Source organism: Pinus tabuliformis, chromosome 5_2, assembly GCF_031772625.1.
Source record: "Pinus tabuliformis cultivar Carrire ecotype Pingquan chromosome 5_2, CPIR1, whole genome shotgun sequence".
Taxonomy (NCBI): Eukaryota; Viridiplantae; Streptophyta; class Pinopsida; order Pinales; family Pinaceae; genus Pinus; species Pinus tabuliformis.
The window spans coordinates 512892035-512908555 of NC_142306.1; the positions used below are offsets into that span (position 1 = coordinate 512892035).

A 16521-nucleotide genomic window follows, 5' to 3' on the forward strand; every position below is an offset into this window, starting at 1 on the left:
ATAGATCAGATCCAAGTTCGAATTCCCTTGGCTTGTACTGTGCAATCCTCATTGGCAATCTCAATCAATGATTGTGCAAATCTCATGCACAACTATAGTCACAACTGATAGTAGTCTCACCCTTTCACCCACCTCTAACACTTGTCTCCACTGAACTGTCCATGCACTGAGTTAACTGATGTATTCTTTAGTTGATTTATGAGTTAATAATTAGTGAATTAATTAATAATTAATTCACATCACTCATAACTAGTGTATTTGGCAGTTAGACTAAATACAACTAGTTCAACTAAGTCAAATTGAACACAACTCCATCAACTCCTCAATCAACTCCACCAAACTCAATCACTTGAGTTCTAACTGAAGTGCATCATGAAATAGCTCAACTAACCCATAGGAAAAGCGTATTTCCTTCTGGAAGTTGCATGTTCCACATCCGTAGCTCAAACTGAAGTGCTGCAAGAGGATAAGACAATGTTTATAGTCCAAACATTATTAAGAGCTAATAACATTTGACTATTCTATTTTTTTTACTGGCAATCTAAAAATAGACTCCGCCCATATGTCTAAAAATAGAGGTCCATCTATTTTTACCAACATGACCAATCATCCATAAATAGCATCCTGCAACTCATAGACCATGATCCATATGTCTAAAAATAGACATAGTCTAAAAATAGACTTTGTGCCAAAAATAGCCTGCGGGTCCACTTAGTGAAGGTGACTTCTTTTCACTAAGCTCCATCATCTTGTTGCATTTTCAACAGAATTTCCCTTGCAGTGACAAGGTACTTTAAATCCATAATCATTCCTAAGGCCTATAATAGATAACAAGTTCTCAACCTACTTAACCCTTGACATCTCACACACATGCATTTCATGAAATAAACAAGAGGGAGATCAGGTATGCACCTTATTTCAAAACGTGGACGTTTGGTGAAGTCGGTGGTAGTTTCTTCAAACATCTTCCCTCCTAATTTTCCTACACCAATTATCTACACATAAAAAATAGTAGCCACAATATCTATTCTCCTACAATAGCCATTAGCATTAGTGCCATAAATCCTAAATACAAACATAATTAACATTAGAGAAAAATATGTTACTAGGGGGGGAAGGATATGTTTTTATTATACCATGAAAGTGTATAGAAGTTTCTCCTTTCACAATCTCAAATGATTTTCCCTCCTCTCACGATAAATCACTATCATGGAACATAATATTCTACATCTTATGATAAGGGGAACATGGGTTCTCAATCCAAAAACATTTTGTTACATAAATGTTTCTCTCTTTGTTCCTTGGAGAGCATTCCTTTCATACTTATCTTCTAGAACTGATCAATTTTAACCTTTTCTTCTTTTATCCATTCCCAGTGTCGCTTCAACTCTCTTTTGTTGTATAACCAGAGAGTTGTTGAACCCATACACTCTCCCTAACAAGCCAACATGAGCATTGTTGGTCCTAAAAAATATCTTTACTAGCGTTCTAGGTGTGTTAAATGGGGAAATATGAGTTTTTATAAGGTTTTCATGGACCATTTTCTTCATTCTAGTCGTCAAGTTAATGTGTTTCCATAGTGGACCCAAAATGGCATCACTTTTGCTAGAAATTAAATAATGGAGCAATGGCACTAATTGGGAAATAACATGATGATTTCCTATTCGTTATTTTAAATTACATTATTCCTAAGGTCCCTAATTACTAATGTGCATTCCCTTTCTTATTTTGAGAGACATTTTATCTACTCACCTATCAACTTTATGCTTTGACTTTTAGTCTTAGTTTGGAGGTTTCTTACATTTTTTGAGTTAGGATTCACACGAGGGAGTCTAAATTTTAGTCATATATTATTTTTTATTAAATTTATATTTACTAAACACTATTTTAGACTCTCACTCTATTTTAGGGTCTCCTACTCTAATTGTAGGTTACTACCAATCAAGAAAAGTGCTTTTATATTTTCTATTATGCATGCATTATGAAACCACAATCTAGTGTGCATTGGTTCTCTTTTATGCAGTTATACAAATATATTCATATCAAGCAATAACATATAGAAGAGTTTATGAGTAATTCAAATTAGTCTCTTGAGCTACTTAGAATTTATTTATTTATTTTATTATATTTTATTATTTATTTATTTATTTATGTTTTAAGTGCAATTGCATTCTCTCTTATTTCTTATTATGTAGTAGTTAGTTTGTTATTTTTACACAAATAGATCTTGCGCTTGTGCTTAAAATACAAGAGTATTGAGACCATATTTTCTCTCACTTGCTTGGTCTCTTTATTTTTGGTGCAACATTGTACTAATTGTTATGATATATCTCAACAAGCATGGGTATGCCTAAATCGTTCCTATTGATATTTTATATAATCATCACCTTTTGATTGTATTGCTAACACATAGTACCCCTTAACCTATTTCACAAGTATTCCTCCTTACCACAACACTCTATAAGTTTTAAAGCTTTGCAATAAAACAATTCACACACAAATTCTTATTAAAACATATAAGCCAATAATAACATTCACATCTAGTACTCCAAAATCTACCTAAGAAACACTTAGCTAGGAAAACCAACAAATGTTTTGAATTGCATTTTTAACTATCATTCTATTAACTTCACCATTTACAATACAATATATCGGGTTTGGAAACATCCAAAAAATTCATTAGTTAACTTGGATTAGATTCCTTATCCAATTATATTACAATGATCCAAAAAACCACTAGTTGAAAAATACCAAAAAATAGACAAAAAACAACCCCCTATTTTTAAGAGAGGGCCTAGATTCTCCCCTTGCAAACTATCCAGTGAAACTCACAACACATGGCATGAATTTTACATATACTACACATATCCAACATTCCCATCTCCCTCCTTTATCCTTTCAACACTTGGTATAAGAAAATTGTAATGTATTTCAGTCTAATGATTTTCTATAACCCGACCAATTAGGACTCTATTATCACCAAAAAATTGTTCACTCGTGACAATTGAAAATTTTCACTAAAATACACCCCTAAAAACCATGGTTAACATTCATTTCATCACATTCATCTCCACTAGATCTTAGTAAATATGTGTGTAAAAATCATGGTCAAAATCCCTACTTGTAACAACCCCAAAATTAAAACATGCAACTAATTAGATCAATTATGCAATTTACAATCAACACACCTCTATTAAACTAAATAACATATAATTTTTGAGAAATAGGAGCAAAGGAAACTTACCTGCAGCGATGATATAATTTCGGAGTTGAATGCTATTTGAATCTTGTTAACCGCAACAAATTTTTGGGGATGACTCTCCACCCAACCGTACGCTCAGCTACATATAATCTTTCTACAACTGGCCACCCCTGAGCCCTCAATCAACATACTACTATCAGAGAATCCTTTGTCTCACAACATTTTTCTCCGAAGAAAATGGATGATGGAATAATCTCTCATCTTCCTCATTGTCTATTAAATAGATCAAACATTGGAAAGGGAACCACATGCACACATTCCATGTGTTAACATGCAACTTTTATTTTTTTATTTTAAGTTTTACTTAAGTTAAATATTCTCTTAATTTATTTATTTTTTATTTTATTCGTTTTTACTTTTTGATAACTTTATTTATTTTTACTATTTTTATGGTTCTCTTAGTTAACTCTTTCTTATTTTATTTTACTTATTGTTACTATTTTATAGTTTACTTTTATATATACTTATTTAGAATTCTAGTATTGTTATTTACCATTTTATTTATTTGTTATTATTATATTTATTCATTATTTATTATCTATTTATTATTATTATTATCTTTTCTTTATTGTTTATTATTTATTTGCTTATATTATTATTATTATTATTATTATTATTATTATTATTAGGGGACATTACATACTCCCCCTCTTTAAGGAACTTCACCCAGAAGTTAAATTGAATAATTTAACATTTTATTTTTTTAGTTATTTATTACTTCATGTTTTCCCTACACCCTTTGTTTAACTAGTATAACCAGCAGGCATTGAAAGTTTTCACAACACCTGAGAAATCTCAAAAAATATTTGTCCTTTCCCACTTTTGGAACCAGGCATAAGCCTCATCGGTCTGTATCCTAGCCTAAGGTTGGCCCCAAGGCTCGCGCTCAGCTCAGACCTCATCTGCCCCAAGGCAGGCATCTAGTATAGTACTAAATGACTACAGGCATCTCACAAGGTTGGCCCACTCCCTCCACACCTACTAAGGTGCACAGCTTTAGGCATCGAAGTCCTTACACGCCCACCAGACTTCGGCATCCAATCCAATACCAGACACCTAGCCTACAATACCAGGCACTTGGCCTCCTCAAGATGGTCCCATGGCCCCTCAAGAGCTATCCATCAAGAGCTATACAAGACAAAGGAACCACTGGCATATGTAGTGTTGATTGAGTTTGTCCCCAGACCATATGGTGTTACATATTCTCCCTCGTAGGTATGGCCTCCTATGAGATCATCAAATAAACCAGCCCTCTCGACCTATTTGTGGATTTTTTGTCCATCATCACATCTCAACATACATTCAATGAATTAGCAATAACCATAGTATCTTAGAAAATAATCCACATGTCAAGTCTTGCATGTCATCATGAGAACATAACATCATTGATATCACAGAATTATGCATGCAATAAATCTACATATAATTACCACACGCTTCACATCATAATATCAACATATCAACATCAAAGGCATATCATCACATAATAAACAAACCACGTGTCAATATAACCTCATATCATAACATCATAATCCCTATGCATATCATATTCATCATGAGTATACAACATCATTATCATAACAACTAAATAACTAGGAACCCCATGTGTATCATTATCCTAATACCATCATATAATGAAAGTTAAGCATTGTTAATGCTTTGCGATACACTTCACTTTGTTTTTATAATTCCCTGATTTACTTTTCCACACAGCAAATACAATACTCTTCTTTTATCTTAGTATACATTCAAACTTCCTTATTAATTATATCAATAACTAATGTACATATTATTACTAACTATATTCAAAATGTCACTCAATGATTATAAATCAACCATAAAATTCCTAAAATTCACAAATTCACAATTAATTTTAGATATAATTTGTCACTATAAAATATTCCAAAAATAATTTATCAATTTCTCTCTAACAATTATATATTTAACTATCTCATTATAATATCGCATAAAATAATTAATATTTAAATTATGTATCAACTATTTTATTAATCAATATGTATAACGGTATATAATATTTATTAATATAAACTAATTTCCTATTCCCACATTCTTATTTAAAAAAAAAAAAAAAATTAAATAAACTTAACTTAAATTTTCCCTGCACCAAACCATAGGCTCAGCTACATATAATATTTCTACAGCTAAACACCCCCGAGCCCTCAATCAACATACTATTGTCAGAGAATCAATTGTCTCAGAACACTTTTCTCGCAAGAGAATGGATTATGGAACGATCTCTCACTTCCTCATCGTCTATTAAATAGACCAAACATTGGAAAGGGAACCACATGCACATATTCCATGTGTCAACATGCACCTTTATTTTTTTATTTTAAGTTTTACTTAAGTTAAATATTCTCTTAATTTATTTCTTTCTTATTTTATTCCTTTTTACTTTTTGATAACTTTACTTTTTTTACTATTTTTATGATTCTCTTAGTTAACTCTTTCTTATTTTATTTTACTTTTTGTTAGCTTTACTTATTGTTATTATTTTATAGTTTACTTTTATATATACTTATTAAGAACTCTAGTATTGTTATTTACTATTTTATCTATTTATTATTATCATATTTCTTCATTATTTATTATCTATTTACTATTATTATATTTTCTTTATTGTTTATTATTTATTTGCTTATATTATTATTATTATTATTATTATTATTATTAGGGGACATTACACTACTTTAGTATCATAATTATGCCCACATTAAGTGCATTCGTCGGTGTGGAAAATACACCCAAAGCCTACACTAGAAATTGTAAAAACTTTAAATCGATTGTTTGCACATGAAATTTCCTATAAAATTAAAACAACCATAAGTGGACATATATAAACCCTAATGTCTACTCTTAGCCTTTATTGGGTCAACTAGCCATTACTTATGATGATCGTATCAAAAGGGTTTGACCACTGTTTGTACATAAAACCTAGGAGGTCTCTCCACTATTCATCGATCCCCACAAGTACATGTTGCTTAAATTGTCATACAACTTAAGATAAATCCTTTGTCTTGATATCTATTTTGCACATCCAAGCTACTTATAGCCAAGAAGGGGGGATCAACACATACTTGGGAAGCAAAAGGACCCTCCCAATGAGGAGACTATGAAGTCATCTCCCTTAACAGTTTCTTCCAAAAGTGAAATGAATGTTTCTTTCATTGGGAGTAGAGTTCAATTCACGTTCTTTGAAGTTGTTGATTTTCTTTCATACATGTAGTTTCTTTGTTTTTACTTCTTTCATATGGAGTACTAGGGTTTAATGTTATGTGAATCCACTTTTAAAGTATGGTTTTCATTCTTATCTTAATATTTGTTTGTATCTAAGCCACACTCCTTAATCTACAATTTTTCACATCTTTGCTATTACTTTCCACCAATAGGAAACACTTCCCTTTCATGACCATGTTTTCTTACAGGTTGTCTTGATAATTATGAATTGTAATATGATGAAATAAAATATCTTCCATTGTTGCATCCAAATATTCTATTATTATTCTGGGATTAAAATATCAAAGGGAAGGGGGAGTAAACAATCTCCCATGTTGTGGTAATGTGTCCCCTAATCATTATGGTTGAAAATAAAAAGAGTTTATTATGTGCTAGTCATTGATAGTAGTACATAAAAGTTGGGAATTTTTTTTTTTTAAATGTCACAAAAAAAATGGGATGCTTTTTGAGAGAAACCATGATTGCTATATCTAACAAAAATACACAAAAAAGACACCAAATATAAGGTAATAGATAATAAAATTATAATTTTAACAAGTTGCTTATCGTATAATTTCCAACAAATCATAGCAAGCAAAAAAAATATCATATTCTCTATCTTTCTCTATAGTTTTCATTAAACCAAACAAGGTTTATTACTCTTGGGGTGTTTTTGTTACCTCCAAATTAGGCACTTTCTATAATCCAATATGAGGGAGATGCTTAATTTCTTTCATGTTTAACATGGAGTTGACACATGTCATTTAAAAAATATTAATAGAAAAAATATATTTTAACATATTCCATAATTAAACTATTTTAATATCCACCTTAAGTAGAATAATTTTATATCAACTTGACAGAAAGTAATTTAAAGTAGAAAAAGGAAGGTAAGGAGGGGTATGAGTTGAGTTGGTTGGATTATGGTCTTGTTCTAAGTGTTGGCATTCACCTTGTTCAATTCTGGTTGTGGGTTTCTAGTGGGGGTGAGCTAACCCGGGGGATTGAGAGGGTGTCTGTAAGGAAGTCCCTATGCTTGCCCAGGCGTAGTCTTGATCATGGGGGCATTGTGTTGTGGTTGTGGTGGGAGTCTGAATGGTCATAGTGTGTCATGATGGGTAATTCTGCTTAGGCTACTGGAGTCTTTTCTTCTTCCCTATTCAGAGTTTCTTGCGAACCGCAAACCATGCTCTGTCAGCGAGGTCACCCCAACCAAGGAGGGGGAAAGCATGGCCCAGCCAAGCATCAAGCTAATTTTCAAAGCTCAACTTCAAAGGAGTCAGATAGTGGGGGTTGAGTGGGAGAGGTGGCTCATAACTGTGGGCACTCACCTAATTTAGTAGAGGCATAGACTATGCTGAATTCGATTATTGAACAACTCTGAGGAGTTCAAGCCAACTTGGACATCCTCAAAGAGCACGGATATGAAGATAGAAACGATTTGGTGGCATATATGAATGATATTCAATTTAGCCTCAATGAAACTTTGGAACAACTAGAGAGCATCCATCGGAACCAACGATGCATCTACGATCTTCTACATGACTTGAAGGCTTGAGTGGAGTATATCAACTTCCACATGCATGAGAGAGATGGCTTCCTTACAACACCTCCTGGGCTTCCTCGTCAACACCCCCATGACATGATGTTATCAAGTTTTCAATCAGTTTGGTTGCCCTTTTTCTTTGTAAGGATCTATAGCCTATTGGAAATAATGGTTATATGGTCATATCTTTTCGCGTTATTTGGCTCTCCTCGCTTTTTCTTCTATTATAAATGATGCCATGAGAGCCGTGAAGGCACATTTTATAATATGGTTCTCTTTGATTATAATATAAATTTTCACCTTTGATCAACAAGAAAAAAGGTACTTTCACTATTTAATATAAATTGGACACATGGAATTTATAAAGAGTTTAGCCATTATAACCTCTAGGAGAGTGCCAATAACCTAGAAATCTAGCATGCAAATTATGACACGCTTGGGGTGTGAACCTCTATCCTACCCTTCGGGCCTTATCACAATGAGCCAGCATTCCCTTTGCAAGAATTAAACCAAAGAATTTAACCATGCTCCTAACCACCAAGCTAGAAGTAATTTTAAAAAACATTAATAGCAAAAAAAAAAAACATTGTGGGCCATAAATTATGAATTATTCAATGTCCAAAGTAAAAAAGTTCTCTTTGAACCCAAAGGTGCTTTCTATGACCAACATGAGGGAGATGTGTAATTCCTTCCATGTTCAGCATGGAATCGACACGTGGTATTTAAAAAAATATTTCAATATCAAGCCTAAAATAAAATATTTCAATATCAACCTCAAGTGAAAGAATTGAAAGGTAAAAATATTCCTTATTTGGCTCATAGGTTATTTCTATTATAATAACAAAAAAATATTTCAATATGCACAATAAATAAACATTTCGATATCAACTACGAAAGTAAAAGAGTTTTTATTGCACCCAAAGATGCTTTCCATAGATGAGTATGAGGGAGACATGTAATTCTATACACATCATATTTAAAAAAAAATATTAATAAAAAATATTTTAATGTAAATCATAAAAAATATTTCAGTCCGCCTTAAGTAAAATAATTTTAAATCAATTAATTAGGGAAACATGTAATTCCTTCAATATTTAATATATAATTCATGGCATTTAAAAAAAAATTAATCAAAATATATTTTATGGTCACATTGAATACGAAAGGAATTATAGGTTTCCCTCATTACTAAACAATACACCATTAAAATGTTTTATTCAGTAGTGTAGATCTATCTTAATTTTGAGAGGGATTAAATATTTAGAACTGTAAACTTTTCCTATACTTTTATATTATAAAAAAATTTAGACCTCAAAAAATTTAGTAAATAAATTATAGATAATACATCATTAAAATGTTTTATTCATTAGTGTAGATGTATCTCAAAATGTTTTATTCATTAGTGTAGATCTTAATTTTGAGAGAGATTAAATATTGAGAAATATATAATTTTCCCATATTTTTATATTATAAAAATATTTAGAATTCAAAAGATTTAGTAAATAAAGGGCACATTGTAATGTTTTTTATTTTTAAAAATTTATCTAGAAAAAAATCATTATGAACTAAGACAGATAGAATTTAAAACTTTACAAAAATACAACTTAAACTAAAAAGAATGGTTCTTCATGAAGGAGAATAAGAACTATAGCTATCTTATCATCAAAACACAACATATTGTATCTCAAAAGAGATCACAAGGAAGTATATGCCCAATAATAAGACCAGAACCTCCGAGCACTATGAGTTTCCTAGATTGTATAATGAGAGCTTGGTGTAGTCCTTCCGAGAGCACATACGCCTCTTTTATTTTATTTTTCTAGACATTATTCTCAATACGGTATTGAGGATTGTAACCCTAGGGTTAAGCATAATTTAAACGTAAGAATTATTGTTGTTTTGTTAGATATTATTCCCAAGGTTTTGATTCCCCGGTAGTGAGGATTTATATATATATATATAGAGGTCTTAATAAATTTTATGTTAGAAATTAAAGGAATTGTATATTTTTATTATTTTGAAAAAGTACAGAGCAGGTGGAATAAGAATTTTATTATGTGTGTTTATTGTAGAATAGAATTTTTAAAATTTTGATTTAATTATTAATAATTATTAATTGATAAGATTTAACTTTTATGAAATATTTTTAGTAGTAATTAAAAAAAGGATTAAGATTTATCTCAAAAATAATTATGTTTGGTTTATTTTTCAATTTAATTAAAATATCATGTTCACAAGTATCATTGAACTCCAATTGCTTATTGTTATTTTACTATGTTTTTCTTATTACATGTTTTTTTTAAATGTATATATGTTTAATTATATATTATTTATTTTTTATAATTATTATTAATAATAAGAAGTCAAAATAAAGTTATAATTATAATTGTAATTATTATTTATTCTTGACAAAGTGAGATGTATTGATGATGGTTAATGTCCACTGACACCAAACATTGGTCTATGGGACCTAAAGAAACAAATTATTTATATCGATTTAAGATCTTATTCCTATAGTCAAAAAGCTTGGAGAGGAGCCTCCTGAGCTCACTATAATAAGCTTGGAGAGGAGCCTCCCGAGCTCACTATAATTTTGACATTGTAAAAGGCTAGGAAGGTCAGTATTGTGATAAATAATAAGCTTGGAGAGGAGCCTCCCGAGCTCACTATAATTTTGACATTGTAAAAGGCTAGGAAGGTCAGTATTGTGATAAAGATTATGAAACTGAGATCTAATGTAGTTGTACGCTGGGCACTCTAAGAGGAAGTGGTTTTCATCCTCGATGTTCCTATTCTCACATAGATGGTAGATCCTTTCCATCCATGGTGTTTTAGGAACTGTCCAACGACCTGTTTCACTATGGAGCTCATGAGAATTCATTCTAATCTTTATTGTTAGAGATTTCAGCAAAATCACATAGATAATCATTTGTCGACGCGTTTCGAACCAACTAGTGTGGTTCATGCTCAAGACAAGTTGAGAAACAAATCCGAGCGATCCGTTAAATAGAGTATGCAGGACAAGTTGAGAAACAAATCCGAGCGATCCGTTAAATAGAGTATGCAGGTTCTTCAACGGCTATATAAACGGCTATATGAACAGGCAACGGTTAAAAAGTCCTTTAACGATTAAAATATATACAAATAAATATATATATATTTAAATATATATTTATTATTTTTATTATTTTAGTTATTATTATTATTATTTTTTAATTATTTATTTATTTATTTACATTAATATTATTGTATTATATTAACCTTAAGTTAATATTACTATATTAATTTTAAATTAACATTTTTGAATATTATTATCAATAATAGATTAGGGTAATTTATATTTTATTTTTATATTCTATTATTATTATTATTATTATTAATTATCATTCATTCATTCATTCATTTATTTATTTATTTATTTATTTATTTATTTACTTACTTCTTCTCTCTTTCTTTTCTTTTTTTTATTTTATTTATTTTTATTATATATATTTATTTTTTATTTTTATTTTTATTTTATTTATTTTTTATTTTTTATTTTACTTTTATTTTTATTTATTTATTTATTTTATTTTTATTTTTAGTTTTATTTTTAATTTTATTATTATTATTATTATTATTATTATTTTATTTATTTATTTATTTTTATTTTTTATTTTTTATTTATTATTATTATTATTATATATTTTTTATTTTAAATATATGAGTGAAATGAATAAAACTGCAATTAGTTAATTATTAATAATCAAGGTCTAGGGTGAATAATTAAAAGGGTGAAATTACTATTACTAAATCAATGATATCAAGAGAAAACAATGACCAGCTAAACAAACAGAGAGGGTCAGGCGAAGAAGAGGAGGCTAAGGTAAAAGAGTTGGGATCCAACACCTACTAATCTTCCAGCCGTCATCCCTATTGAGATTCAAAGGCCTTTTCTGGATCTCAAGGGCTTCCCTCAATTTTCGATGGTGAAATTGTGCCACTCTTGCGATAACTTGCCTCTTCGATACAGACTTGATGTTTAGTTTTCTAATCTTTGCTATATTAATTTTCTTCCTTGAGCTAGTTAAAATAGAGAGATACTTTTGATCTTCTAGGGTGGGGATGATGACCTTCTTATAATAACTTAATTTTCTTTTAGGCACTAAATCTTTCTCACACCACATTTTTTCTTTGATGTTATTAATAACAATATCTTTAATGTTATTAATGTTTTGCCTAAAATAGATAAGTATTATGAGGTAAGTGTGTTAATGCCTAAAATATATATGATAGCTATGGACTTTTACTAACCATTTAATTTATATGGTTGAGTTGGTTATTTGATAGGGATTTAACCTCCATGAAATATCCATAAAATATTTTTAGTAATTGTAAAGATAAAGAGTCGAGATTGATCTAAAAGGTAGTTACACTCTTTTTACATTTCAATTTAATTTAAAAAAAATCATATTCGCAAGTGTAAAAAACTATGGTTTTCTTGTTACATGTTTTTTCAAATGTATATATGTTTAATTCATTTATCAATTCTTTTTAATAATAATAATAATAAAGTTATAATTTAGTTAATTTATACAATTTTTTTTAATCTTGGTAATGTGCCATGCATCATGAGGCAAATGTCTTGATTCCTATTATGGATTGATATCTATTGGCATTCACAAGCCATTTATATATTAAAATATTTTATTTAAGGTAAATATTGATTTTTTTAATATTATTTTAAAATGTCATTTGTCAATTCCATATTGAGCATGGAAGAAATGACATCTCTCTTTCGTAGTTGGATATGGTATGGTCTTTGACTACCATACATTTTTTTTTTTTAATTTTTTTGGTGTAATATAACATTTTTTACTTTTAAAATTTATATTAAAATATTTATAACACCTAGATTTTGAAGTTATTTGAAGATTTTTTTTTTCAATTACTTTATCTCTTTAAATTTAATATATATTCTCTTCTATATTTTTCATTTATTAAAATAGATATTAAAATATTTTACTTAAAACCTATATCTATATAACTAATTTCGTATCAACATAGAAAAAAATTATATATTTCATATAAAATAAAATTATATAAAACTAATTTCATATCGAACATAGAAAAAATAATATCTCATATAAAATAAAATTATAAAAAGTTGATATACTTGCTCCCTCAACTTTTTTTCTTCTTGGGTTTTGAACTTCCCTCCAACCAACATTCCTTTATACTTTCTCCACGTACTTAGTTGTAAAACTTCACTGTTTATAAAATTAATATAATTATTTATTCAACATGTGCAGAGTTGGTATTTTTACTTGCACATTACTTTTCCTAATCCTTTATATAAATCTGTACTATCATAATACTTAATCATTTGTGAATTCTAGTGGATATGCCTACTTACTCTACATTCCTCTTAAATCCCAAATTGATTTAACCATCCTAGTTACATACCCCTCCTCACCTTCCCATAACATTGCAATTAGATACTTACACTTGACATTTATACCATACCCATCACCTTATACTATACCCTACCCTACCCTTGCACCACCTTCTACCCTAACTTTGATTGGATATTAGAAGTATTGATCCTCTCCCTTATATGTTTGACTACTTCGTTCAAGCACTATAAACACTCAAACCTATCCCCACATCCTCCCTGACTGGCCTCTAGTTACATACCCATCCTTACCTTCCTACTAACATTGCAATTATATACTTACTCTTGACATTTATACCATACCCTACCCTACCCTTTCATCACCTTATACTATACCCTACCCTACCCTTGCACCACCTTCTACCATAACTTGATTGGATATTAGAGGTATTGATCCTCTCCCTTACATGTTTGACTACTTCGTTCAACCACTATAAACACCCTAACCTATCCCACATCCTCCCTGACTGGCCTCTTGAACGATACCCTCGTCCTTCCACCTAACCCATGCACACAAATTTCCCGTGCCCTTAATTTCCTCGCCTAATTAGCAAACTTCAATAATTACAACGTTAGATAAAATACCCGTTAGAAGGTGCCATTAATGACGTAACTTATTAGAGGAGGTAACGGCGCCGCCGAGGGCAGCCAATCAACTCTGCGGCGCGCGTGCTCTCATCAATACCGCCACCCGTTATTCCCTCCCGCTGGCGGTCATTTCCCGTTTCCCGTCGACGGATTCCCGGCCAGCACATACATCGATCTCTGCACCCAACAGCTGGCAAAATCGCATTTAAACCATCGGCTTAAACACACACATCGAAAATATAGCAATCTCGGCGCCCGTTAGATATTCGACTTAACTGCGCCTTTAACCCGAGGTAAGCTCCGCGCCCTGCTGCCTGATCTCTGCTGATATATTTCCAGTCGCGCAGGAACCAACGGACGAATAAATTTAAAGAATGGCTGATCCGTTTTATTATTATTACTGTACGCTCGGCTTTAACAATGAAGGGAATTCGTTCTTCAGCAACGCAGACGTCCCGGTTTCAATTCCCATGGAGTCTGCGTATATTAGTAATGATCCGCTCATATGGGGCGATAAGGATTTGAACGTTCTGGGCGAATTAAATGTTCCGTCCGTGTCCATGGCCCAAGCCCGCTCTGGCTCGCTTCTGAATTCGAACGGCCTCGCCATTAACGCCCCCACGATGCATCCCAACTTGGTCTCCACTATCAAGACTGTAATAGAGATTGATAACCAGGCCAGTGAAGGGTTCGGGCATGAGGAAAAGAAAATAAGCGATCGCGGACATCTAATCCTGGGAGAGTGCAGCCGCGGAGATTCTAACTCGCAACGTTGCGATGCAGATGATGATGACATCGCGACCGTACCGGTCGATCTGATACAAAACCGGCGGCCCTTCAAGTGCTCCCATGGCGGTTGCAACAAGACTTTCAAGAATCCCCAGACGCTGAAAATGCACCACAAGACGCATTGTTCTGCCGCGGCGGGTAATAATTATAATTATTCGCAGCAGCGGAGCGGCGGTGGCGGAGGCGGCGCAGCCGTTACCCGAGCGGCCGGGCACAACAAGAAGATTCCCTCGCGGTGCCCGGTGTGCAGGAAAACTTTTGTCGGGCTTTACGAGCTGAGACGCCATTTTGGGCGAAAGCACTCTGAGGGCGAGAAAATGCACGGCTGCAAGAAATGCGGCAAAAGATTTTACATCGAAGTCGATCTCAGAGACCACGAGAAGCTCTGCGGGGAGCCCATTGAATGCAAATGCGGGATGAAATTTGCCTTTAAATGTAATCTCGTCGCACACAAGAAAAGCCACCCCGAATGCAACGATAATATTTGCAGCACACCGAGGTCCGAGCAGGACTGCAAATCCTTTTCAAATTCGAAGAGGCCATGCCTTACTTCTAATTCTTGTCAAACTAATTCTAATATTTCCTCTTCTGCTGTAAATTTCAGCGGCTGTGCAGACGATACACTCCTGCAGCTTCCAGAACTTAATTTCTCTTACATTTCTGGTGCATTACAGACTAACCTTGGGTGTTAAGATATTTATTTCTTTAATCCATCAATGCAGGGCGGGGGTGCGGGATCTTGCGCTTGTTATGTCCGAATTAGTGGAGCTTTTAATGGAATCCTTTGGGTCCAGGAATAGGCTTCTTGCGGGCGAGCGACCAGTGTTACCAGGTTTGATTGTATGATTTAGTATGTTGGGTTTGCAGGTTTTAATAAAGGTGGGAAATTTTGAACGGATCTACTGACATACAATTCGAATTCTAAAAATGGGGTTCATGCTTTTTGGTTTTTCCCAGTTAAGGCGCCGACCAGTTGTGGATCCATCCTCTTAATTGGCATTCTCTTCTCAAATATTTCGGTAACAGGGGAAAATAAGTTAAGTTCGTTGAGTAATTGATAAAAAAGTATTCCCATGTTATTTGGCAGAATTGTGTAATATGTTATGTGGTGTATATTTCGGTAACAGGGGAAACTAAGTTAAGTTCGTTGAGAAATTGATAAAAAAATATTCCCATGTTATTTGGCAGAATTGTGTAATATGTTGTGTGGTGTAGCTAAGTGTGGGCAATAGCGTATTTATATCTTTATAAATTTTAGTAATAAGGAGAAAGGACTTAGCGTAAATTAATTTGAGGTTTAATTTAACAATTTTTTTAAAATCAAATTATTATTAATTAATTTTTGTTAGAATTTTATTTCTTTAGAATGGAGGTTTTTGTGATTCATGATTAAAAGTAATTTTTTTTAAGTTATTTATATTATTGTTTTTGAGATAAATGAGTTTGGAATTCCTATTGAGATTGAAGTTCATCAAGTTCATCATCAAAAAGAAAAAAATTAACTTATCAAAATAATTTTATTTTTGAAAAACAAAACATCAACTTATTTTAGTTTAGTTTTTGGAATTCCTATTGAAATTGAAGTTCATCAAGTTCATCATCATGAAAAAAAAATTAACTTATCAAAATAATTTTATTTTTCAAAAACAAAACATAAATTTATTT

General features: G+C 31.8%; 1 protein-coding gene across 1 annotated transcript; it reads left to right on the plus strand.

Annotated features, from left to right (window-relative positions):
- Positions 1 to 14343: 14343 nt before the first annotated feature.
- Positions 14344 to 16040, plus strand: LOC149159934 (uncharacterized). Its single transcript, XM_089433578.1, has 3 exons — positions 14344 to 15355; positions 15579 to 15688; positions 15814 to 16040. Exons 1-3 carry the CDS (start codon positions 14442 to 14444, stop codon positions 15912 to 15914), a joined length of 1125 nt encoding a protein of 374 aa, XP_089289704.1. The 5' UTR covers positions 14344 to 14441; the 3' UTR covers positions 15915 to 16040.
- The last annotated feature ends 481 nt before the right edge of the window (positions 16041 to 16521 follow it).

Excerpts from the sequence above, each read along its gene's own strand:
- LOC149159934 (XM_089433578.1), top strand. The coding sequence starts at position 14,442 with ATGGCTGATCCGTTTTATTATTATTACTGTACGCTCGGCTTTAACAAT. Across the intron at positions 15,356-15,578 it reads AATATTTGCAGCACACCGAG|GGCGGGGGTGCGGGATCTTG; the intron begins GTCCGAGCAGGA and ends CCATCAATGCAG. Across the intron at positions 15,689-15,813 it reads CGAGCGACCAGTGTTACCAG|TTAAGGCGCCGACCAGTTGT; the intron begins GTTTGATTGTAT and ends GGTTTTTCCCAG.